Source organism: Haliaeetus albicilla, chromosome 11 (assembly GCF_947461875.1).
Source record: "Haliaeetus albicilla chromosome 11, bHalAlb1.1, whole genome shotgun sequence".
Classification (NCBI taxonomy): domain Eukaryota; kingdom Metazoa; phylum Chordata; class Aves; order Accipitriformes; family Accipitridae; genus Haliaeetus; species Haliaeetus albicilla.
Window position 1 is genome coordinate 8,565,525 of NC_091493.1, and position 26,759 is coordinate 8,592,283.

General features: G+C 37.2%; 1 protein-coding gene across 2 annotated transcripts in view; it reads right to left on the bottom strand.

Annotated features, from left to right (window-relative positions):
• BICC1 (BicC family RNA binding protein 1) overlaps positions 1 to 26,759 on the bottom strand; it is a 114,890-nt gene that overhangs the window by 73,517 nt on the left and 14,614 nt on the right. Inside the window, exon 2 of one of the 2 annotated variants that reach the window (XM_069796046.1) lies at positions 2,623 to 2,669. In XM_069796046.1, the coding sequence (XP_069652147.1) occupies positions 2,623 to 2,669 (47 nt within the window). Of the gene's footprint in view, positions 1 to 315; positions 418 to 2,622; positions 2,670 to 26,759 lie in introns of those variants that run through there. The other variant, XM_069796047.1, reaches the window with a different exon arrangement.

The window sequence follows — 26,759 nt, forward strand, 5'->3', positions numbered from 1 at the left end:
GAAGCAGTTCACATCCACTGAGAGTCTGCTTGATTATGAAAATCCAAGAAAGTAATACTGCTTGCTCACATGTTTGAAGACCAGCAAAAGACTACTCAGCACCAAAACCTTGTATGAACTTAACTTTCTTTAAAAGCATGACAGATTCATTAGAGCATACTATATGTAGCTTAACAATCCAGGCTGAGTCCCTGACTTCGAGCCCAGCTCAGAAAGCATATGAGCAACTTCTGTTCCTCCTGAGGGCAAGCTAATAAAGAACTGAGTGCCATCCCGCATTGAGCAGCCACCAAGACAGACCCAACAGCCCCTTACAGAGCCATCTGCAAGAAGTGAGCATCGTCTCGCTCCCGCCAGTACTGGCTTCCCCTCTCCTCCCTCTTGGTCTGCGTGCCTTGACATACGGAATCACCTTCTCGAATCTTCGCCTTGCTACTCCTGTCATTTCAGCATTCATGTGAAAACTTCTTTCACCTCACACTCCCCGTCCACCCAACAATAACTTCAGCACATTGAGGGTAGAGTTTGTCAGAAAATACTATACATTGCATTATTTATGCAAATTGCACCCTCAGTTCTTGATGTGCCTCTTCAACGATGCACTTCCCTTCCCTGTTCCACTCAAAAGCCTGCCAATAACACCCTGAAGAAAGTCTCATTTTCAAAACTGTTTTAAAAAATGCATGTACTATAGCTTCGATTTCATATTAAGTTTCTGAAAGTATCTTGCTGCCTTAGTTTGCAATGTGTTTCTAATGCTACAAATCACTTTCTTCCTCACTACACAACATGAAACACATGAAAAGAGTCTTCATTTTACCTCCAGAAACTGCCTTATTCATTTCACATGAGAAAGGAAAAAGCTTAACCCTGATTAAAGGAAATTGCACAGACAGAGACGGTGAGTAAGCTATGAGCAACTGTCCAAAGATTTTTTTGAACAAAAGAAAACTTGCAAAGAAGATAGTTTCCATCTGTTTTTATTAGCTGTAGTATTGTGTGTATGTACTTAGAAATGTCAGTAATCTAAGCTGTAGTTGATGAGACAGTAAGAAGAATGCCAAAGTGAAGCAGCTTTAACCTATTGCAACATCCACACTGTGCCTATATAATAATATGCACGTATGCGACAATATATTAATGCTCAAATAGCCACTATGTCTATTATCAATATGGTTAAATAGTGTACTCATTCACATATGTGAAGTTCAGCACATTTCACTGTCTTATTAAAATCAAGACAGTATTTTTTCTATTACACTAATAACTACATAACTGTAATGTACATCATATCTACAGTAAATAATCAAGTATACAAATACACGTGAAATATATAAACCACTCAATCCCACACAGAGGAAATATTTTGTCCACAGCTTCAAGAATTATGAGCAGATTTATACAAGTAGAAGAAAACAGTGTTGTAAAATGACTGATGTGTAGGATGAAGTATACACTACTATGGCTTAGCTTTGTGTCAGTAAGTAAAAAAGCCTCATGCATTTTGATAAAATCCTAAGGAAGAATTATTGACACATTCTCCTCTGTGCACACTAATATTAAGCACAAGCACCACATTCAGAAAAGTAACTCCCATTGTCAGTCAAGAGCGGTATAATCTGAAGACTCCTATAAAATAATTTCTGAAACAAACGTTTTGGCAGTATACACACTCCTTCTCACCAGCCTTCATCAAAGCATCTGACAACCACGTGCAGGATAAAGTATCCTTTCACATCCAAAAAGAGACATTTTTTAAAGTACCACTTACAAATATGAAGAAAACTTGGAAAATACAGTAAACTACTTGTTTAACGGACAACCAGTCAAAAAGGAGTTTCAAGGCATTTCATTATACAGCATGAAAATTTACAGTCTTCTCTATAGTACAGAAAGACAAAACAGCTCATCATTTTTATTAGCATACTGTATGCAGATCTTCATTAACATAACTCGTAAATAATATTTTACACACTATTCTTAGGGAGGAAAAAAACCCAAAACCCAGCCAACCAAGCCAAAACATGTTGCTTTGCAAAAGTAATTTCAAAGTCATTACTCTTGACCATGTTTCTCTTTGTAGTTTAGTTGCTGCAGGACTATTTTTTCCAGTCCTTCCGTGCCTCCGTCTAACCACAAACTTTATTGAATCACTCTGTGGATTGTGCATTTCTTTCTTAAAAGGCCTTTGCATTTCCCAACTAAATATTTATGCTTTCAACAATATCACAGTAAGTTTCATGTCAGTTTTTCAATAACAGGATGTAGCATTTATCCATAGACATAAAAACCTTAAGACCACCTCACAACATCTTCTGGATGAACCCCCTGCTATTAAGCAAAATAAACTTTCATAATGCATATTTTGACATTTTCAGTTAAAGAATAATTAAGTTTTTGTGCACGAATGACAGTAGCATAGACCAAAGAACATATTTCTGATCACACTCCATGCACAGCTGATGGTTAGTAGACACATTAAATGACAAAAATATTTTTAAAAATTTGATCAATACAGTGGAAACTGCACATTAAGTTTGATTGCTTGATCTCATGAATGAGCAATGGGCATAATTTTTCCTCTAGTCAACTGATGTTATAGCATTAAAATATCTTTCTTACCTTCTGAAAAAAGTCTTCCCCACTTTTCCCTTTGCCCTCTGCAGCAGCTGTAAAACAAAAGCAGGATCTAGTTACTAAACACATCAGAGAAGATTTACAGGTTTACATACAGAAATTATCAATGAGTACACGCTACTGTGAAGTTATAACTCCAGGTTATTTTTTCTCATGCAATAAACATTTGTCAATAACTAATACCCAGAACAACCTTTTGCAAGTCACTTGCTAAGGATGGAGTCCAAGCAGATGTTCATATTTGCATACTAGAGCCATAATATACTAATACATATTTTAGTTACAAAGTAAATATGGTCATGTAAGTCTAATGATTTATTCACACTGCATACTTTGCCGTGTAATTCTGCCAATAGAAGGATCAAAAGAAAGCTAGGAGGGCACAAGATTTACTATATCAAGATTAAAAATTAGAACCAAAATAAGAATAAGCATTACAATAAGCCAGAAACATGCTAAAAATATTTTTCCTCTATTCTGCTGTTTTTTTATATTGAAGTGAAATATAGAGCTACTGCTGTTAGGTTTATTGAGACTGAGAAAGCGCCACAAATATCTAAACACTTGTTCGTGCTGTTAACTGTTCCTTTCTCAATTGCTTGTTATCCAGTGAAATTTTGCAACATGTACTTTCCAACAGCCAACGTTTATGAGCTACTACCTTCAAAGCAGCTGAAAAATGAAAGGCAGCCCAAATACTTCCACTAGAAATGGTGCCATTGTACAACCCAGAGGCATGAGCACACTTGAACATTTGAGAACGATGTTCAAGAAAGACAACTTGAAGCTAAAAGTGGCACTGAACGTGGCTACTGTGGTAGGGCTTGGCAACTGTCGGCAAAGAAGCACTTGTTAAGCAGGGCAAAACTAAGAGATCTTCACCCTCTTAGCCTAGGACATCAAAGGCTGAAACATGAAAAATCTTGACTTTGTGAAGAGGAACACCATCAGAAAACACTCTTCACACCAGTCCTATTTGGAGAAGGGTCAACAGAGAACGCCACCCTCCTCCTCACACCCAACACACTCCTCCTGCAGTGTCAAGTGACTCTGTGCAAGGGGCTAAGCATGGGAGGGGGCCAGGACCTAAGCTGCGGAGAGGAGGAACAGGGAAAACAGGCATCGCCAGAGGTACGTGTGCCAGCACACCAAAACGCTCCCTGTACTCTGGGGCTGTACTGGTCACATGGGGACATGCGTATCTGCATAAAAGGAAACGTTAACAAAAGGAAGAGTGAGTAATAACTTAGTACATGTAGGCTGTAAACAGAGTGCAGAGCTTTCAGAGTACTTTTTGCAAAAAGAGCGCCGACATCCCCACAATGGCAGAACAAAACATCATTCCAGAACGCAGCTTGGAAGCTTACAAGAAGCAATCATGTAATTCAGTGATTTCAAGAGCAAGACCTGGATTAGGGCCTGGATTATCTCCCACATGTATTTAAAACCGTAACTGTAAATTTAGATAACGTAAGTGATTGCATTTAAAAAGGATACAACTGTTTGCAGATAGCTTATGTTGCAGCTTATCTGTGTTGCACCTGAGACCTAGCAACCAATTCAAAACCCAGTAGCTCAAGCTGATTATTAAGAGGATAATTTCCTTTTCCCTGGAGAAAGGGATGCCTCCAAACGGAACTCCAAGTGCAGAAAAGTTTCCTGAATGGTACTGGATTACTAAAGAAACTCATTGTCATCGTGATTTTTCTGTATTTCTCATGTACAGAACAATCCTGTAGCTCACCCCATCACCCTGGCTTCCAAATTCTGTTTTAGGTACTTAGTTCTCCCTACTCTTCTGACTACACAAGAAATTCTAAACTCTTAAGTTAATGTTAACTCAGCTAATGGAACCTAAGAACAAATGCAACTGAGCAGATACAGGCCAGAGGCACGAGATGACTTTTTCTACCCCAGAGGAAGCAATGCCACTACATTTGAAGGAGGCTTCTCAAAGTATCAACAGCAACACTTAAATACCATGGAGAAAGCACACACTAGGAAGTTTTATCTAATACAGTTCAGAAGTTCATGTTATTTAACTCAAATGTAGTCAGAGCAGAGGGAGTGAATGAAGCCTGTCAAGTAGTCATCGTGCTGCAGAGCAATTCCAGACTCAGCAACTCCACAAGCCTGAGGAAGAAAACAAAGCCCTCCTCGCCCTCAAAACCCACAAGTGCCTGTTAAGAGAAGAATAAAGTGGTGCACGTTTCACCAGAACAAGGTTTTCTGGAAGCAGAGAAAACAATGGGGGAAGATTTCAGTTCTTCAGATTTACAAGCTACATATACTAGCAGAAAAACACAACTTTCTTTTGACAGCAGCCACTTCATAGATGCATGTTGTTTTACAAGTTTTCCATTAACTCAGGAACAGCTATGAAACACTTTTGCAAAATGAAGAGTACCACCACACTACTTCAAGTGAAACATGGGAGCAACGTGCTTTTAATCAGAGGGTACAGGAGATAAATTGGAGATGAGAACATGACAGATGAGAGGCTGAAGTTGCAGTTTTGAGAACAGACAGATTTTGTTCCAGCTGCAAATACATGATTTCTAAACTGAATACAAGCAAGAGATGGCTTAGATAATAGCAGTGATGCTCTGCACGGCATTTAAACAGAATGCTGACAAAGCAAATTCCAAGCTTTTTATTGTAGGTTTATTTTTAATCTGAATCATTCTGGTGACCTGATTCACAGCTTGGCCCCACCAACAACTGTATGGCACAACAGATGGACTCCCAACAAGCACGGACAAAGTAAGGAAGAAGAGGGAATGAGAGCACCCTAAACTGTGTTCACAGGAAAAAAAATAGTATAGAGAATAGTGAAGTTGGAGCAAATGGCACTTTAGAAACATCTTTAGTTAGTAATCAGCGGGTTTAGTTGTTACACCATACTATAAAGATACAGCCTTTCATTATATCTTTTCAGCACTTAAGATACTTTATGATAGCCCATTTGTCAGGTCTCATGATATCTACGAAAAGGCGGGGAAGACCGCATGGTGTTTTTTGGAAAAGACACTAAAGTTTAAGGTCTCTGTACCTTAAAGCAGTTCTTCACATGATTAAAAACATATTGCAATATATTAGTATTTTGTCACTTCGTGTCCATGATGCAGCACTTTTAATCCATGAAGAGGTATGCCTCTGATCATTTTTCATATAAAATAGTTCTTGTATATTAAGGTGATCTAGTCATTACCATCTCCATCATGCACTGAATAATAAAAAAAAGACGCTCAGATTTGCAGCTTAAAGTACTGAGTTACACATAGGGTGGTATCTTTCACTATAAAAGAAAAAAGTGACTAAAAATTTTAAGATCAACTATGTGAAGCAGTATATTATGTTTCTTTTTAGGTTAGCTATTCTCCAGCTATTTCCTCTTTATGCCCTCCCTCCTCTTGATATAACTCTTTGTACCAACTACATTGGTTTACTCTTATTTAACTTGCTTCTGAAAAATGTGCTTTCTTATTTCTTTGAGGAGAAATTACAGTTAAGAAAAACTAAATTTCATGAGTAGTTTACAAATTTCGGGATGCTACCCATAATTATATACATTTCAATCTATGTTTACCTCCAAACTAAGTACCTATATTTAAGAAAGTTTCCAACACGTGTGTGAAACTTTTACTATTCGCGTGAAATTACCTTGAAGCCTTTCTTCCTCTCCAAAGCAGAGAAAGACAGTTCTAGCACTTCTGAAAACAGTAAGAATAGCCAAACAAGGGAAATTTATTCATTTCTTTCATAACTGAAAGGCTAGATTTTGTTCAAACAAGACAAAAACAGCATCTTTTGCAGGAAAATGAGCAAGAGAAGCATTCCAGAGTTATGAAATTTATGCACAAGTCATTAAAAGTGGAAACCATTTACACTGTTCACTACAAGCTGCAATTTGGTAACTCATTGAGGTTTACCTCAAATCAGATAAACTAAGATAAAAGCAAGCATTAATTTGTGTTTAGGAATAAAGTCTGCTAGGTCATTGCATCCTAAGCTCAAATTCTTTTCTAAACAAATCTTGAGAGTATTAACCCCGACTCTCAAAATAAATCTCATCTTTGAAATACCATATTGAGACGCGCCCAAAATTTACAACTGATGGATGTATGCTGTCAGATTATTTTAGTAATCTTACTAATATTAATTAAAATTTTAATATGAAACCAAGCTTTCTTCAAAAAGCAGTAAATTTCCAACTTCTCAAAACGCCAAAAGAACAAACCTTTGTGGGAGGCTGAGGGGGCTGGCAGTGCTGTACCTGTGCTGCATGGAAAGCACAATATAGCCCATCTCATCATTAAATTTGAAATAAGCTTTCAGATTTTAATAGACAAAATTTTGCATTTTCTGACTTTGTAAACGGAATGAATGATTTCAAAATACCACACCAGTAACCAACAACATTAAGAAGTAACACCAATGCCTAGCACTTATTAAATTACCATCACTAATCCTGATGTAGGAAATATTATGTCAACAAGTGCCATTCAGTTATTTAATGGCTTGCTAAATTCCACTTCAAATAACAATTAAAAAACACTTTTAGAGCTTTCTTCCTACAGATGCCAGTCAGTAGAGCCCCACTATGCTCAGTTGCTGTGAGAATGTTTTTAAAAGACAAGTCTAAGTAGTTACTTGTAGAAGACAGAGACTTCTGTTTTATGAGAACGCTTTCAACCACCGAAAGAAAAAGCCTTTGCTGCTCACTTCTACCTTGTATGCTCTCCTTTGTTTGCTGGCACAGCTTTCTGTGTAGCCATGGCAGGGACCAGGTCTAGCTTTATACTTGGTTGAAAAAGTAGCGTTTACTGAAATAGCCCCCCAGACTTACTTAGCTGGAAAGGGCAGGGGGAAGGAGATCTTCGGGGCTCACTTAGCTGGCAGCTCTGGCATACACCAGCTGAAGGTGTTCAGGCAACCACATTTTCCAGAAGCATTAGCAGACAAAATCATCTTTTTGTAAGTTTTCTCCAGTACTACAGGATCCTCCACCAGCAGGACCAGGCACCACAAATATGACCCGAGTAGAAGAGCAGTTAACTTTCTAACAGCGCGTTTTACAGTGAAAGTGCTACCAAGTCAATGAAAGTACCCCTTTACTCAACCAGATGTGTACAATGACAACGGTTTAACAGCGTCTCCAATGAGAAATAGGAAAGCACCAGTGCTTTGACAAGATTTCCAGATGAGCTCTGGAAAGCCATGCCTGGTTACCCACCTTAGGAGACCACGCCATCCTTCTTCCAATGGTCCCTGTCCCCAAAGCATATTTGAGAGAAGCCACAAGCCAAAGGGTAACTAATACAGTGTACTGACTTCTGACTGACAAATTGATTCATTTCTGCCAACCTCTGCTGCTCAGGAAATACTGTTTTCTTAGAAACAGTATTTATTTTATGATATTGAATAATCACTTAACTGACCTTCACAAACCTAGGATTATTTTTTACACAAAACGGTAACATTGGTTTCAGAAATACAGACGAAAGGCTACGTAAATGTGCATAATAAGCATTTTATATTTTAAGCTGCACTCTGTTTATTATAATTTCTTCCATACCGTGCAATATTTTATATTAGGTTTTTGCTTTTGAAGATATATTGGATTGCTGAGGTTCCATCCAATACAAATATAAAACAGTTGAAACAGGTGTTAACTATTATGGTACCCATGAAGTACACCACTCGTCTACTTAATCACCAAATCATAAAAAAGCCCAATTGTAATTTCTTCTAAGTTCACATGGAAAAATGAATTTGAACTTTTACTTCAAATGTTATTTTAATTATGAAAAAAATTGTTACAATACAGGCCATTTTACAGGAACTGAACCCAAGATACAGCAATTAAGTCCTGCTTAAATAAATTATTGTAACTTTGTGTTGATCTCGCACATCAGCTCTGTGTCTCGTTTTCTAAAGTCTTTAAAAATTATCACAAGCACAATGTAATATATGTCTGTGAATTTGCCTTTATGTTGATTAGTATCAAAACTTCTTCTATCTGCACTGAAAGACTACATGTATAAGAGAACATAAAAGCATGTTCTGCTCTTCAGGTTTCAGCTATGACGAAACAAAATCATTCCTTGCATCAAAACACTCTTTAACAGGAGAGATAACTAGGTATTATTTTAATTTTAGCAAGACAAATCAACTTAACAAGATTTCAAGAAACTGTATAATAATATACCTGAAGGTAAGTAATCAATTATCCTTTACCTTTCCTATCCACTGAATGAGAAAGAATTCATAACACTTATATTGAGATTGTCCTCATGTGAATTAGATTTGATTTTTTCTGAAACTGCCATAGAAACATGCTAGCTATGTGGCTGGGTTGTTTTTTATTTATGTATTTATTTTTTAAATGAAATGGACAGTTATTCATATTGAAAGCCTGAGCTATTTCTCAGAAGTTACCAAGCTGGTTATCAGACACCAAAAAAACCCAACCAAAAACTTTTTTCATTGAACCAGAAACCACCTGACAAAAAGATTATGTTTTCCTGTGCACAAAGTCAGACGCTAACCCGCACATACTCTGAAAGCTTACTTATATCAGGCCAAGATAAAGAATTCCACCCCCATGGCCATGGAGTTAAGCCAAATTGCTGAAAACATGCCTTTAGGAACAAAAAGATAGAGCACACATTGTTAAAGAAAAAATATCTGACCTTAAATTGAATTTGTTGAAATCCAAACAAAACAATTTTCCATTTTTCTTGTAATTACAAAGCTAGTCTCACTTCCAGTTTTCAGCTTAGGAACCAAGAAGTTAGATAGAGAGACAACTCAGCTAAAATGAAAAGGGTCTGGCAAGAAAAGTAACAAGGCTTAAACAAATGAGAAATCTGCATAACAAATTAATATTGAATACTACTTTTCAATTAGCTTTTCAGTAACAATATGTATTCTTCTCACTTTATTATTTATTATAACAAGTTTCATGAAGTAACCTGTAAGACATATCAACAGTCTCAGTATTTTAGGGTCTCAAGTGGCTTCATAAATATGACCAAGTTTTCTAGAGTCATGAATGAAAATCAGGCATTTAAACTTTCTTAAATTAATATAGAAAGCAACCTTTAGGTTTTGAGGATGCTCACCATAGACAGGTCAAAGCAAAGCCACAAGTCAACTAGAAGTATCAGAAAGGGGGGGTGGGCCAAGGGAGACAAAACCCAAAATAGTCAAGAGATTACTGGCACACTCAACAATCAAGAAAACTAGCAAAAATATACCTGTCCATATACCATGCTGGCAAATTTGTGAAGTCAGGACCTACATGATATCTGGAAAATTACAAAAATTACCCATTGTCTACATATTCTGTGACAAAAGGACTGTTGGACTGAAGGTGAAAATAAGAATGTCACCTTTTATTAAGAAGGAAAAAAAATTAAAAACAATGCAGTCAAAAATACATCTACGAAGCAAACTTAAGATGTTTAATGGGAGCATTATCCCTCTAGTAGAGCAGCCAAAGAAGAATTGGAAGAATTTCAGCATGCTCAGTAAATGACAATAAATAGACTGTTAAATATCTGGATATTTTTGGGTGGGTTCCACTGTATCTCCTTCTGTCAGAAGGAACTTGATATGCAAGCTACTAAGCCATCCATAAAGAGGCCAGATGTGCTATAACTTCTGACAGACATAACTAATTCTGGGAAAAAAAGCAGACCGAGCAGAGGATACTTTTACCCTGCTGTTGAAATACAGTGTCTATGAGCCCTCTGGAAGTCCAGTGTCTATGGCCTCTTTTCAAACTACTTGTTAGCTGTATCAGGTTTCTTGGATTAAGGCCTATGTCATCTGAATGCGCATGTAAACACAGACAGGTAAGAAGTCCATATTCTTCATTCTCCCCTTAAGCCCACATATACTCTCAGATACAGAATCATGAAGTCTATATAGGCATATTCACTTACTGGAACATTTACTTTTCAATATTCTTTTTTTTTCCCTGCATACTATATTAAAATTAAGATTGTTGGCAAATAACTAAAACCATCCTACAACCAAAATTCATAAAGTTTCATCCATCCATCATTTGTGATGAATAAAGAGAACAATGCAGAGAAAAAGGGAAAGCTTAAAATGAACTATGCTTACTTCCACTACCTCTGAATACATTGCCAAGAAAGAATACAAGAAAAAAAAACCCAAACATATACACTCTAAAGACTGAAAAGACATTGATTTTGAACGAATATTCCTAGAGATTTGCTTCTAGTTTCTGTAAGGACTCCATGGATCTGGTCACTAACAGCATGAGAGGAGAGGGAGGGGAGAAGAGGGGAGAATTGAGTTACACTGAAGGCAACTTGCCTTGTCAATTTTTCCGCCCCACATAAATATTTTTAGAGTTGCATAACGATAAAAGTCTATCTAGAACCAATGGTCTAATACATAACAACTGTAAATTTTAGATATATAACAACAGATTTTTCTAATTTTGCAAAATAAATGTATCCCTAGGGAAAATGCTGTCTGCCAAGTCTCTGCATAGGGAATGTCTGTTTATTTATTTATTTTTATAGCCAAGTCACAGCTTGAAAGCAGGCTGTGAAGTTGGGGTTGCTCTGGGAGCCCCCTTTTTCCTTGTTAGAAATCTCTCCTTTGAAAGGCACACATGGGTCTAGCTCATCCACACAACCACAGAATTCTCCCTTCTGTGATGTGGAGCACAGTCGAGCGCATAGCACAAGGTTTAGGATTTTAATGAAGAGAATGAAGTGAATGCTTTGCTTCCTGCCAGCTACTCTTAAAACCAAAGCCAGGAAAACCGACTAGCTGTCAGCACTGTATCACCTGATTAAAACTACTCTATTAGCTGCCTCAGATTGACACTTGTTTCACTATTAAAGCCCCAAACACCCTGTCATCTCTATTACTTTGCTACTCTTCCCTTGCATATGGAAATGCCAGTAATAAAACCTCCCCCTTAGCAGCATGGTTAGGATTGCTATGGTAGAACTGCAATCATAGATCAGGAAGAGGCCAAAAAGCAAAAATTATTACTGGCAGTCTATCCCAACACTGCACAAGTTGATTCTTCTACTCTGTGCTTTAGCATACTGGGTAAAATATTCCTTGAAATCTCCTACCTCATCCTTCAGATGAATTCAAGGACTTTTGCTGTTTCCTACAGTAGACATGCCAGCTGAGGTTTCTAGATGAAATTTTCAACTTCCTCTTCCTTCATCCAAACTTCTACCAACTTCTTCAATTTGATGCTAGCATTTCTAGAGCCTGTTCTCACTGTTCTATTTCTCACTATCAAAATCTAGGTTGAAACCAAAGCCTCTTTTCCCTTAGAGTACTCAGTTGTTCAACCATAAACTAATAAACCAAAGAGTAAAGAGTCTCTTTGGAAGTCACTATATATCCTACACTTTTCTTCAAAAAGCCCTTCTGAATTCTTGATTTCAATGACTGACAGATTCACTTAAGATTTTCCTTAAGGAACAAGGAGTCTCAACCTGATGCAAAGATTCCATTTCAAGTTCGTAAACACTTTACTTGTATTGTAAAAGGTTAAAATTATAGGAGAATATCCATGCAGAAAGCGTAGCCAGCTGCCAGACTGTAGGAAAGGAGATGAGAATTCAAAGGAAGAAAGAATTCAAGACAGGGCATCTCAACTAGAGAGCTGCTGGTCATAAAAGATACTGGATATTTTTCTGAAACAAGAACAACAGTTGGCACATTACTGTAAGCATTCATAAATTAAATTTAAAAACTTTAAAAAATTATTTCTTGTTTTATCACCAGGACTTAAATAACACTGTTAAAGTTCCAGATATACTATACAAAGTTAGAGAACATGCTTGATGTGGGCAAACTGGTTCTCTTTGCTTTGTCAAGAGGTTTCTTTTCAAGAACAGAGACCTAGCTTTTGATAATGTTTCACCAAGAGATTCCCAGATTACTACCATCAGATTTTTTTTTTTATTATTATTATAAGCAAAATTTTTCTTTCATTTTAATCAATGGATGAAGTCAGCTTTTTGGCATCTAAATATTGTAGTAGGTGAGTTTAACAACCTATTTCTAGCTTCTCTTAAGACAGAAAGAATTTGTATCTGTGCTACTGAATCACTTTTTTAAAAGTGAAACTATCACACACTGTCAATTACAATGAGACAGCTTTATTAAGATCCATGGCTATTAGCATGAGTGAAACCTGATTAAAACATTATATTAAGTACATTCATGCACTGTAGCTCACCCTAGTACTTCCTCCCAGTTTTGAGAAAAACATTTTTTGAGAATATATTGGATAGAGTACTAAAAAGGGAAGAGAATGATTCATTCTAATGTTCCTAAAACATTTTTGCTACCTAAATATGTAAGAATAAAGCATTCATGACCTCAGTCTTCCTACATTCCTTAGCCAAGCTGCCCTCCAGACAGATGCAAAGTAGAGTCACATCCTAAGAAGTGTCACCTCTACGGAGATGTGGAGGGAAAAGGAGAGGTGGTTTAGCTTTTGTTATTTTATTCGAGGAGTTACTTAATTGTCTCTCTTCAAACAGGCCTCTCTGCATTTCAGTTTTTCAAGAAATTTGGGAACCTGTGGTCAAAATGATAGGCTGGCCAGAAACAAGTTTCATATTGCATTAATTTGTTCCAAATCCTTTGTAGGCACAAAACTGACAGAAGCAGTCGGTGGCCAGCCATGAAGTCAGCAAGAGCACTCTCTCACATTAAAGACAGTCTAGATAATATCAATTCCCTCAACCCATGATCTAAAGAGAGGTAGTTTTAGAGGAGATGGCTGGAGAAGGGCTGCTCTGGTAGCTGTAGGAAAGTCTCAGCAACATTCCATATGACCCACTGCTTTATAAAACACTTCTCATCACAGCTATGAAAAGCTATTTATGCCAGCAACCGACTTTTCCATTACTATATGCTTACTCCCCGACACAAGGGAAAATATCAAAACAAAGCAGTTGGGTTAAGCCACTCCAGCCACGCTTTCATCTTGCCTACCTCAGTTGACTCCTTTATTGTTACTACTTAACACTTAACTCACACTGAATCTGGGGACTACTGTTCACCTAGGGAGATATTTCATGAGAGAAGATGGAAGACAAAGACCCATCTTTTAAGCTCCAGCATTTTTCCTCTTCCCTGCAGCCTGGCCACCATAAACACTCCCCAAGGGAGAGGACAGCTGACTGAGCTACCCTCATGCTGTCACACATCTGGAGAGGAGTCAAAACATTCCTCTAGGAGTAAGAGAAAAGATGTAAAGCTTGGCATTTTTCTAAAAAGCTCTGCAGCAGCGCTGCCTTCTTGAGTCACTGGATGCTGTGAAGGCTCAAAAAAAAGCCCTTGAGTGCCTCTGGAGGCAGAATCTCTCTTGCTGCCAGTGCCTGACAGATCCAACTCTGTCCCCCAGCCAGAGTATCCATTTAACAGATCTTGCTGTTTACAGGGGGAAGGAAAATCATAATATCAGAAGTGCCCCAGGGGCTGACAGAGGATAACTGCCAAATAGAAAAGCTCTGCTCTCAGCAGATTGATGGCTGGGGATATTCTTTCTGTTTGTTTAGTGTTCAGTTTTCTCTCAATGCACAACCACTTTTCTTGTCAGGTATGCATACAGATATTGTATGATTCATTACATGGGAGGGAAGAATGTAGAGAGGCTGTAAAAAAAGTTAGAAACAAAAACCCTACAGATTTGGATAAAAATGTACACAATATTTTTCTGATGGCCCTGCTTGTTATGAGTCATTCACAGATGTGGAGTTACAGGAGAAAAGCCAAGATTAAGTCAAAGACAAAGCTTTATACAGGAAACCAGTTTAAGTCTGTTGCAATGCAGGTTACATACTGAGCTACAAGGAAAAAAAGCCTTTTCAAACAGTAATGAGACACTGCGCATATCTGGAACCACTATACTGAACAAGATTCTGCAAATACATATGGACAGGGACAAAAAAAACCCCATAATCTGGAATTAAGAGGTCTCTTCCTTTTCTAAAAACCAACCAACCCCACACTCTCTAGCTTCCTGGATGCAACTGGAACATTTGGAGAACAAAAACAGGTCTCTTTTTCTGTCCAAAACCCAATTTCTTTTCATTTCTGTCTCTGTATCAGAATAAAAAACCAACAGCCACGGAGTTTTTAAAGGATACGTTATGAATCCTTTTTCTAGGTATCTGAGCTCCTGTTTCTACACATCTACACAGCTGGTAACACCTAAAACAAAAAAGACTACACTCACAAATCCACACATCTAGGCTGCTTAGCATAATTTTTTCCCTTAACATAAGCAACCTGAATGTCTGCCTTTTTCTATTTTGTGTTAATCTGCTTGAAAACAGATTCTGAGATGTCATTCACAGATCCTTTTATTCTTTTTGCTTCACATCTCCAATCTCCTGACAAAGTATTTCGTACTCAAGTCAAGCATTCAGTACCTGCTGTACGACATGTAACTGGCATCATGAAAATACAGAAGCATTAAATGCCTTCATCGATATTTCAAGTATTCATCAAACTCAAATCAGTCTCATTGTTGGTATATTCTAATTCTAGGATCTAAAATGTGACTATAGAGGAATTCTAGAAGAGGGATCTTAAATTTAGAATAACCAATTTCCAACTCAGGGTAAGATAGTGAGTCACTTCTAGATTATATTTATAATGCATTACACTACTGACACTACTACTGAAGCAGTGACCACTTGATATCAACTGTTGCTTTGAATATTTGGTAAAAATAAATCAGATCCTTTTTGTATCTTTTACGCCTCCTGAATGAAAAAACAGAAGTCTAAGTTTACATGAAAAAGTGTAAACCCACTTAGACACTTCATAAAAAGCATAACTGGGCTATGCACTAGCATAAAGTAGCAAAGGACAAAAAGTTAAAAAGGCCAAGAAGAAAACCCTAAGATATTAACAGATTTAAATAAGTACACACATAAGCACTGGGGCAAGGTGTTGAAGTATTTAGTTAATTAAAAAATGGAAAAAATACAAAACCTCATGCTTTAACACAGAAGGTAAAAAAAAAAAAAAAAAATCACATTTTTAACACGTAACCCAACTTACAGCAATGCATTGTATGTCTCAATTCGTACTGTTCACAGTTTTAAAGACGAAAAAATTATCTAACAATAAGCCAAACTGGGACATCACCATAATCTAGATAACATTTGAATAAAACAAGTTCATCTGTTTCACTCAAGAATAAATACAGTTAGTTCTGTGCACTGCAGAATATAGAGCACATAACATCAATGTGGAAGTTGCGAACTTAGCTGTGTAGAGAAGAGAGCATGGGATGGATCTCCCCAAAGGGTGGAGGTAGAGGAAATGAGAAACTTATGCATACATCAAGTTTAGAGCTTTGTATCACTACAACAAAGCGTGCACTAAATTGTCACCCGTTTTCCCACACATTAGCTAGGCAAGGAATCCAAATTATTTATCAGCACAAAACCCACACCAATATAAGTTACTTCACCAAATTAAAGTTTACTCACAACACCAAGATTTTTCTGCTTTTAAGAAACTAAGGAAATGAAGTAGTTGTTTAGGTAAGAAGATCAAAGCACAACAGAAGTCTAGACCCTTCTGGTAAAGGTGAAAGTTTTATTTTCACAGCTGTTTTTAGGTCCACATTTTCAACATCTACATGATTTTTTTCTTATGAACAGTTCTCATATTAAAAAACACAACTGCTATATACAGCTGCCAAAGCATTAAATGATTCCATTTATACATACACGTATAAATAAAAACATACAGACAGAATGAAGAAAGACTGTTGTGTTGTATAATTAGGACTTCTAGGTACAGTTTACTGTAAGATAAAAACCTACACTGGTTTACACTGCAGTGGTAAAACTTAGCTGGGAGCCTAGCATCCATACTGGCGTAAATCCTGTGACATCAGAAGATGTGGACTGCATTAGTTGTTAAGCATAATTCATTAGCTTTTACTTTAGTATTGTGGACTGTTTAGCAGAAAAGAGGACAGCTAGCTAAAGACAAGCAAAACCATTCCAATTTTAGCGAGTTAGACAAAAATAAATTAAAACAATTACATTAGTTTTATCTCTTAAGTTAAATTACTCCATTTGGGAAATCCTACCTGCTTCTTCACTGAGGCAACGCTACAGATATAAACAGTACTAGACTGAGACATAGCAGATGCATCTATGCAGAAAAAACTGCTTTAAATTGGCACCAGGAAAAAGCCGCCTTCTGGACAGAAAGATGTAGCTCCACAAGAAATTCTGTACCTTCGCTGGTAAAGTATCTTTTTATTACCAACTTGTTTTTCAAAGTAAATCTTCTTCTATAAAATGTTTGCAAAGTGGTAGCAAATCCTTGAGAACTTCAGGTAAACAATAATTACATTCCTTTACCTAGTATTTCTAGTTAATTTTTCCATCAATAACTACAGAAAAACTACAATATATTGTTTCCTCTACAGTGAATGACGAGCTGAAGGACAGGAGGATAAATCTTTCTCATTGGGGGAAAAAAACCTAACCACTTGCATACTGTATTCAGTTTACTAAATACAATTTCAGAAAACCTAAGCATTCTTGCCAAATTAACTGTAAGGGTGACATACAAAAGCAGAATTTCAAGTTACACAAGCAAGCAGCAAAGTAACATATTCACTACCGTTCTGTTGAGAACTGCTCAGTTTAATGCTTTACAGTCCCAGATGCTATAAATCCACAAGCTCCTCCAGATTGCCTTGGAACCAAGTACCTCCAAAGAATGCATGATAGTTCAAGTATTATGAAGTTGAGCCCATGCTGTAGATTACAAAGAGTCAAAAGAAAGAGACTGTAAGTTAGTCACCCAAAGGTTAAAAAAAACACCAAACCAAAATCTTATTTGGCAGAACGTACAATGATATATATTCAAATAGCTCAATGCTATTGAGACTTGTCGCTCAGACCCCAAGGCTCTTTTTGAAGTCAAATACAGACATGCTGGAAGCACACATCACTAAGGCTACATATGGATCGTGGAAAACTGATGAGAAGTTTTAGCTGCCCTGTTCACCTTAAGGCACTGATCTAGGCTGTTAGCCATCTTCACATGGGGACTCCTCCCCAATTTAGGCTGTTCTCAAGAAGACAAAAATTAGTCAAGGATGCAAATTTTGCAGTACTTGAACAAATAAAAATATATGAACATGCTATAGGAATAAAGATTATCACCAACTTTGTAGCTCAACCATCGAACGCCACATGTATTTTTGGGTCACACTTTCACATACACAAACATGCTCAAGTCAATTTTCTTGGTTTCCAAATTGTGTATTCTGGCTACATGGGAGATACATAGAAATACAAAGCTCCCCCCACCCCAAACCTCTGAACAGATGGGTCTCTAGAAAGCCACATCTATTAACCATAAGATTCCTTGAGATTTCCACCCCCTAGAGGCAAGGTCCTGCCATAGGGTAGATGAAATGCTCCCAAAAGACTGCAAAGTCCTGGCAACACCTTTGAACGGCTACACTTGCAAGATGTGAAAAAAAATCTTCATTTGCACTTTTCAGTATTCAGGTAGCAATCCTGCAGAGGACTGAAATGTCTAATAGGTTTGAGCAGGCAAAGCAAATATCACAAAACTGCTATGGGTATCAGACTAATTCCAAATAAACTTCACTTACGAGTATAAGTAACAAAATTTGAAAGCCAGCCTTTGTGGACTGATGAACCTTTTATTCAAACTTTATTAAACTGAGTGAGGCATTTAAGAAACAGTCAGGAAGTGGAGAGTTGTTTTGAAGTTACATAGCCTACACAAACAGGCCCAAAACATGTTACTCAAATCGTAAGAATCCTCTTTTTACAGGTAAGCAAATCATTGCCTACAGTGTACGATCCCAAAGACTAGTATCTAGCCCCCTGCTAGGTGATTTGTATTCTTATGGACACAAAGCTACTTCTAAAACTGTTGTTTACAAGAAACATGCAAGCCAAAGAAATTCTACAAAATTCCTTTACACAACCTTGTGATACAGCACAGGAAATTCTTAAGCTAAATTAATGACCGCAAGTAAACAAGAAAGCATTATTTTGTGGTTAGACAACTGTAATTCTGAGTTATGCAACTAATTTATCTAGTAACCTTCAGTATTTCTGAAATTCAAGTTCCTCTATTCCACTTTTAAGACTCAAGAAAGTCCTGCTTTGAAGAGCTGATACAATACCAAAACCCTTTAAGTTCATGCAAAATAAACTGGAAAGAAACTTGTAAACTTAAAGGATATAAAATGTCAAGTGCAGGGAAGTGAAAAATTAAAACAAAGAATGTGCGATTTCTGCCAAAATCTAGAAAAACAAACGATAAAGAATAAGGAACTAATATTTGGCCTGCTTCTGCCTCCAGTTCCTGTGTGGGAGCTTTAGCTCAAGAAATACTGTATTTTTGCAAACAAAAACAGTATTAAGTAGCAAGATGGTAGTGCAGCTGATTTAAAGTAATGCTGTTTTCAGGAATAATTTTTTACCATTTCTGCTCAGTATTATTCAACTCTGATCCTTTCAGTAAAAGTTCATGCGAATATGTTTTTTCTTCTGTGTTACGTCAAGTATCAACTCCTTTTTCAGTATTTACACAGTAATAGAGAAACTTGTACACAGGAGAAATGAGAAAGTTAATCAAAACCTAATCTGAAGCAGAAAGTTTTAATACATCATAATGCATTTTTATAAATGACCTCGAACATGATTTAGTATTTCAAATTGCCATTTTTAAGCGTCTGCTGATCAGCACAAGGCACATCTCACAATTAACGATGAAATGATGGAAAGCATCATAGCAAGCATTTTAGCATATCCCAGCATGACATTTACTGGCATAAACAGTGCCCTTAAAGTCTATATTTACATTTGCTTTTTTATGCATATTCATTACTAAAGCAAAAAGCTTACGGAGTCTCAAGTACCATGGTAAGTGCCTCTTTAGTCAGGAGGCATACCACCCTACTCCTCTAAAAAAATAAAATACTCAAAGACAGCCTGCAATACACTGCATAATAATTGATAAGGCTTATAGCTCTTTCAAATTAGAGCAGATTTTAAGTAATGGGGTGACAAATACAAAAAAATCATAATTTGTTATCACTAAACACAGAATGATGTTACCACCTATCAGTATAAAACACTAAAGACTAAACATTGTGTAACATCTCTCAACATGTTGTACTTGCAAAATATCCCAGGTTTTATAAACATTGTTCATGTGTTTCATGCCTGCATAAAGCTTTTGCCAAAACACTCAATTTAAGTGACATGGAAGTCTCTCTAATTTGGAAGGAATCTCAGTGAACCAATGACAAAACTCAAGTCTATTTTAAAACATTGTTATTTGCCCTGTTATCTGTCAATTTGTGTTCTTTAAAGTAGTCATATTAACTGAAATATTTAACACACACATCCAGATCTGCTGAAGCTGAGCTGACATAGTACAAAAGCTTTTTTTTTTTAAGATATATTTTATAATCAAGGAGCATAATGTCACTCTGAGGACTTGACAGTAAATTAAATGAAGACCACAGCCAGTTGTTGGACACAAAATATTAACAAAGTGTTATCCAAGAACATGCAAAGATTAGGTTGCTATGGCGGCAGATTATATTAGACTGTTAACTACAGGAAAGCATGCTTTTATTTAACAGGTACATAAGTATTGATAAGTTATTTTAAAATAGGCCAAGAATTAACTAGCCTAAAATATCAACTTAAATATCAACTTAAATATCAAGTAAGCCTGGCAAAAGGAAACATATTATCCAAAAGTTGGTTTTTTTTTTTTAAAAGAAGCACAGCAAATGGCCATAATCACGGAACGCTAGAAGAGATTGTTCTTGAGAGTAATTCCAGCTAGGAATGATAAAGATACATAATATGAGAAAAAGGACTCTTATTTATGGAGCCACATTTGCTCCCGAGAAGTACCTAACTGCATTTGATTTATACAATGTAAAACACAAGTGATATACATATCAATTATTTTCAATTCAATTATACAAATAAATGATTTTTAATATTAATTACAATTACATACAATTAATTACAATAATCATATCTGTAGTTGATATGTGGGAAAACAAGAACATTGTATTAACGTGTAATTTCTAATACAACAACAGTTTTGTTTCAAATAGGCAAGGGTCTTTGAACTGCAAACCTTCCTAAAGAAATACAGTCCACTTGAGAGCAGGGTAAAAGTAGCTCAAAGTCAGCATTCCCAGACATAACCATGTACTGGAGTCAGACTTCTGTGAAGGAGACAAGTTGCCCATCATTAAAAAAAAATGACTATATGCTTGTTTGCAATAGCCATCAGTAGTATCTTCAGCCAAAAAGGAACGATATCAGCGTTTTATGTTCAACAATTAACGATAAGCCAAACCTCAAGTCCTCAGTTTTGCTGACGAATAAATATACAATGGCACCTTTGCCACTTGACAGCCAAGTGGATAGCAGTTTTGTGTTTCAGTGAAAAACAACCACCACCACCACCCTGGAGTACAGACTGGTTAATACTCCTTATGTGCTTGTATTTGGCAACTGTGTCCCCTAAACACCAGTTACTAGTTGATTTAAAAAAAAAAAAAGGGGGGGGCAAAAAAAAAAAGGCAACAATGCCTTGCTCTAGTTCCTCATCAGATCCAATTAATACTGAAAAAAAAATTGCTTTAGGTTATTATTCTCCATCAAAGTCTGTATTAAGAGAGTAATACAAGAAAATTATAAACAACGAATAGCAGGAATATAAAAACCCTATTAAACAGTATACAGTTTCCCTAAAAGGTAGATACACTATAACTCAGGGTCATTTTCTTTCTGATGAGTATCTTAAGCCACCTGATTTTTCAACACCAAATTGCAGTGCATACAGGCAAGTATCACAATCACAGAAAAATCTAAATTTAAGTTCTCCATTACTTCCTCTAGGCTTTATCAAGCCCTCACAAAGGAAATCTTTCACATGTTCAGCAAGATGTACACTTCTGTGAAGTTCTGCAAGTTACTTTACCCTCTAATGCTTCTTCCTCATATAATTTAAGGAAAAAAAAAAGAAAAAACCTCCACTGGCCACCCTTTTAAATTATGTCTTCTTCTCAATATATTGAGCCCTTTGCCTCTATTTCAGCCTTGTTATTCACACACAGTGACTCAGGACAGAGAAAGCCAGGTCAGTATTCCTACAGGTTTGCAAGAACTATGTAAAGCTCAGAGTAATGCTGACTAATGCCACTAAGTCATCCAGGAGAGAAAAAAAAACCCAAAACCCAACCAAACTAAAACCAAACAAAAAGCAGGGGTGTGCCACCAGCTGAAAATGGGAAATTTAAAGATAAATATCTTACCTAAAATTGCCAACCCTACAGGTTTTTTGTTTTGTTTTTTTCCTAAGACAGAAAGGAGAAGAAAGATCACGGAGTCCTTGCATCAGAAATGCCTACTACTAAGGAACAGAAAAATTAAGCAATTACAGTCTTCGCTCTTCACCATCCAAAGCAAGGATACAGAAAGCTCTGCGGCAAAAAATAAATTGTCCACAAAAGATTCCTAACATTCCTCTTCCATTACAATAATATAGACTTCAAGATGTTCCACAACATGAACTATAGTTTCGTGCGGTGCAAACCAGCTAACAGAAAAAGTACATTCTTCATGCAGTTAAAAGGGATTAGCTTTAAAACTAATCGGAAAGGGAAAGCTGAGAACTTGCTGCTCTAGTTCCTCTGTTGAATGCTTGGAAAATTCATGTTTCATGAGCCTTTAAGCAGGGTAAACAGTATCTCAAGGCTGCAGAAGACTACACTTGAAGAGGAAGAAGCTCAATAATACTCCAAGTTATACTAGTAGAGCCTTCTTGCACATGTATCATACTGGAAACTTCTACTTCCAGACACGAGGTATTTGCATATGAACTAGCTCTTGAAATCTTAAAGGAACCCTCATTCAGGAATCTTAAATCAAAAAGGCACTGAGAAAGGATAAGGACATGTCACCACAGAAAGAACTCTAGCAGCAGAGGAGATGCTCAGCTCTGCTGTCATGCTGCAGATGCAACGGACACAAGAGAAAATGAGCATTTTAAGTTCAGAAAAATCCTCCCTAAAGTGGAAGTGTCTACTTATAAGAAGAGCCATACAACTACATCATTCCTGCTCCAGAAAAATGGCAAACACTGCCCTACCCACACATGATAAGTATCAAGCAAATCCCCCTACTATTGACTTTATTTAACTGGGTCTTCCTAGAGTTGCAATTAATCCGCAGGAATTTTCCCAGTTTCTCAGTTATAAAATGACTTGGAGTCTCTGCTATCAAGCCTATTTTTACAGTTGAAAAAAACATTAAGTCCACACACTCACAGAAATGCAAACCTAAGATTCAGAATAGCATCTCCTAATACTGAAATCCAGATATACTAACGAAAATTATAAACAATACACACACTTTATTTGGCCACATTCTAAAGGCAATACTTACCATCGGTACTATTTACTCTTGAGCCCAAGATATTACAGACGTGTAACCATCAGCTGCATGCAATAGCACAAGTATGACATCAGTTGTGTCTTCAATCTTCGCACTTCATACAGCTCCATTATCTGAGAAAAATAATTTCTTCCACTGCCTGTTCTTGAGATAAACATGACGGCACTGTGTTTTCTACTGTGCAAACAAAGACTTTATCACTTAATTTATGCTTTTAAGCTTCTTCCTTCATGCTGTTTTTACCAGTGCTACTTCAACTACTTCAGCTGTCCCTTTAAACCAGAATTTGGCTATTGTTTGCTTTTTTGGCACATAACTAAACAATGAGGCAGTGCATATAATTAGGACTAATTAAGTTGTATGGAGACTAGTAGATTGTTCTGCAAGGACAAGCATGTAAGTTTATAAATTATTCTTTTTCCATAGACACAGCAAAGCTCCCAAAGCTGTCTTGACATAAAGGAACTAACATTGCACAGAATAAGAGTCAAAAAAGCTCATGAGATTCTGCAAATCTCAATCGTGCACAATAATAAAAAAACCCCTAGAATTAACAGAGATGAAAGTTTGGATGGTCTACTCCATTTCTAGAGTTCATAAGCCATTATTATGAAGACTGCCAAAAATAGCAACATTTCCTGTTTGCACTTTTTTTCCCCTTTTATTGTGATTTTGGTTGAATTCAGGTTTCCTGTTACAGCTCAACTGGTTTTAACCATAAAATACTTTTCAGCTCTGTTAAGTTGCTACCCTGAAATCATGAGACAGCTTGACTACTATGAACCCACAACCTTGGCAAAACCAATTTGCAGAAATTGATACAAATCTTTTCTGTAACTAGCTGAAAAGTAATCCCCAAATTTAAGGTGTCAGAAGAAACATTTTGGTTTAGACAAAACCAAATTGGCTTCTGATGCCTAAGTTGTCACAGAGAAATGTTTACCAGCTCTAACTGTGCCTGCATGAGCCCACTTGATCACAAATTAGAGAGGTTTCTCCAGAAAAGAAAATTATTCTTACATTGCTGGAGAAATAGCATCAGGGAGCTAGCTCAAGCACCAATCCCTAAAGTCCTCAGTGTGGATGCTCAGTCAGCTGCCAACCTCTACTTTGCAGTAATTAACTAGTTCCTGACAGAAAGTCACAAAACAGTCTGTATTTGAGCAAAAGAAGCTGGTAACATACTAGTTTGGATCTGCAGTCCATCTGGGGCAGTAACTGCCATTTAAAGTACTGGAGTCATTAGAGCACATTAAGAAACCCTGAATTTAGTCTTCCTCCTAAACAAGCCTCTTCCATCTCTTCTTCTGTCCTCAAAAACGTTGGAATAGTATCCCTTTAAATTCAATGACGTTTAACTCATGAACTACTTAGAAAAGATAAATTGCCTCTGCATTTCTGAACCTGAAATAAAGACATACAGCCCAAGAGCAGAATGTTTGAGAAGACTACGTCACTTGGGAATTACAAGAGACCACAACGAAAGATTTTTCTATTCTGTAACTAGAAAAGAGTATAATGTTTTAACTTTTGCTGATGCTAAACCCCTTTGCAGGATATAAAATTACTTAGACATTGTTAAGAATGCACTCTCATTCTTTGATTATTAAAATGATGTAAGAAAGGATAAATTACAACATAATGCTAAATACTAAATTTGCAAGATATTAAGTTAATTAGTAAACCAGCACAATACCAATACCTTAAAGTGAATACTCAGCTGTACTCCAAGCTATAATCTTAAAGGCTCTAGCGTTATCTAGAAGATTACAGAATTTATTTTATGGTTGTTGCTTTTCTCTTTAGAGTAGAATGGTACAAGCCAACGATGACTGACACACAACCAGCAGCTCTACATCATAGTCCTCCCGTATAAATCTTTAATATGGAAGTCAATAAGCACTGAGGCATCTGAATTTGCTTTACCGCTGCAAATAGAAAATGCACTAGTTACAACTGTCTTACCACTGCCTCCATTCCTGTAAAGCAGATCTGATCAACTGGAGTGGCTCTCTTCTGACATACGCGCTAGATCTCCCTACTCAACACATCACACGGAAAGGCGGCAAGCCTGGGTAGGTAAGCAGGAAAGTATTTACACCAAAGCCTACACTAAAATGTAAGTGTTCACCAAAGCTCTACTCCCTCTGAAAGGGCAGGTTAGGAGAAGAGGGAAGAAAAATCGAATGTTCATCCAGCGCCTGCAGGTTCCCAGTTCCCCATGCCTGCCCTTCGCCTGGTCTCGCTCGCTTGCACAAAGCGGCAAGAGCCCCGAGTCTGCGTACCAGCTGCAGAAATGCCGAATGTGCTCCAATTGATCTCGATTCATCACGCTGCTGGAAAGAGGCAGAACAGAGCTGGTGAATGGTTTCTCCTCCTCTCCTCTCATAAAACAGTACAAACAGAAAGAGAGCGGACGAGAAGCTGAACAGAAGCAGCGGGAGCAGCTCCCCTCAGAACAGCACGTCTGGCCGCCACGCAACGTACGGGGAGAGCTTCCCTGCGTGCGTCCAAAGCTACTGGACGTCTATAATCCTCTTCGTCACGTCTCTGTTCATCTCTCATGTCCCAAGATTTCCCACTTTAAAAATATTTCCTATCCGTCTGAAAAACTTGGCCTTTACACCCTTCTGCTAAAACTCTGCGCTGGCGAACCTGTGCAGACAGCTCTGTAAATCTTTCCTTCAACTCAGCCACTCGCTTCTCCCACGCCTTACTCAGTCCAGCAGCACACTCCTGCGAGACCCAAGCCACTACTCCACCTGGAGGGTGAACACTCCTTTCGCTTGTGCAATGCGGAAAGAAGGCAGCAGGGAACAGAGACACCAAGAGCATCCTAAGTCAGCGGGGAGCCGCAGCACAAAACGCGTAACCCTTTAACATGTGCTAAAACCAGTCTCAAACTCTCTGCTGGCTATTCAAGCCAGAGTGGAAGGCAGTGCCAACACAAGCTCTGCAGTGATACAGTAGACCCACCCAATTAAACGATTCTTGTAAACATGCATTTGATATCCCATAAGGAAAAAAAGTATATTTAATATTTTACATTTTAGTTGGTTTGAATTATAGTCTCAACTCAAAACACCACTAACAATACTCAGCTATATATATATATAAATATATAGATATATCTAGTTGGAAGTATATTTTATCTATTTAAAAAACCCCTTAATTCAGATACGCAAATTTTGATTACAGATCAATTGTGTCTCAGGTGGCAAGTCACCTAAAACTACACTTAACATCCAACAGAGCACTCTTCTAGCACTCACTCCTCCCAAATATTTACAAGAGCACAGAATATAAAGTTTTGTAAATGTCTAGGTATAAACAAAACTTTACAATAAGCCAATCCTACTTTTTTCACAGCTTAAATGATTCCTTGTGTTTTGAACACTGGAATGACTTTTTTATTTCTGCCAAATCTCTGAACAATCTACTGAAGGCCACTTAAAGAAAAAACCTGACTGCTGCTAAGCAACCCAGAAAACATCCTTACATGTTCAGTTGTTTAGTGCATTAAAAAAATTTCACACATATCAAGAATCCATGTATTCTGGACTCTAATGACAGTAATGT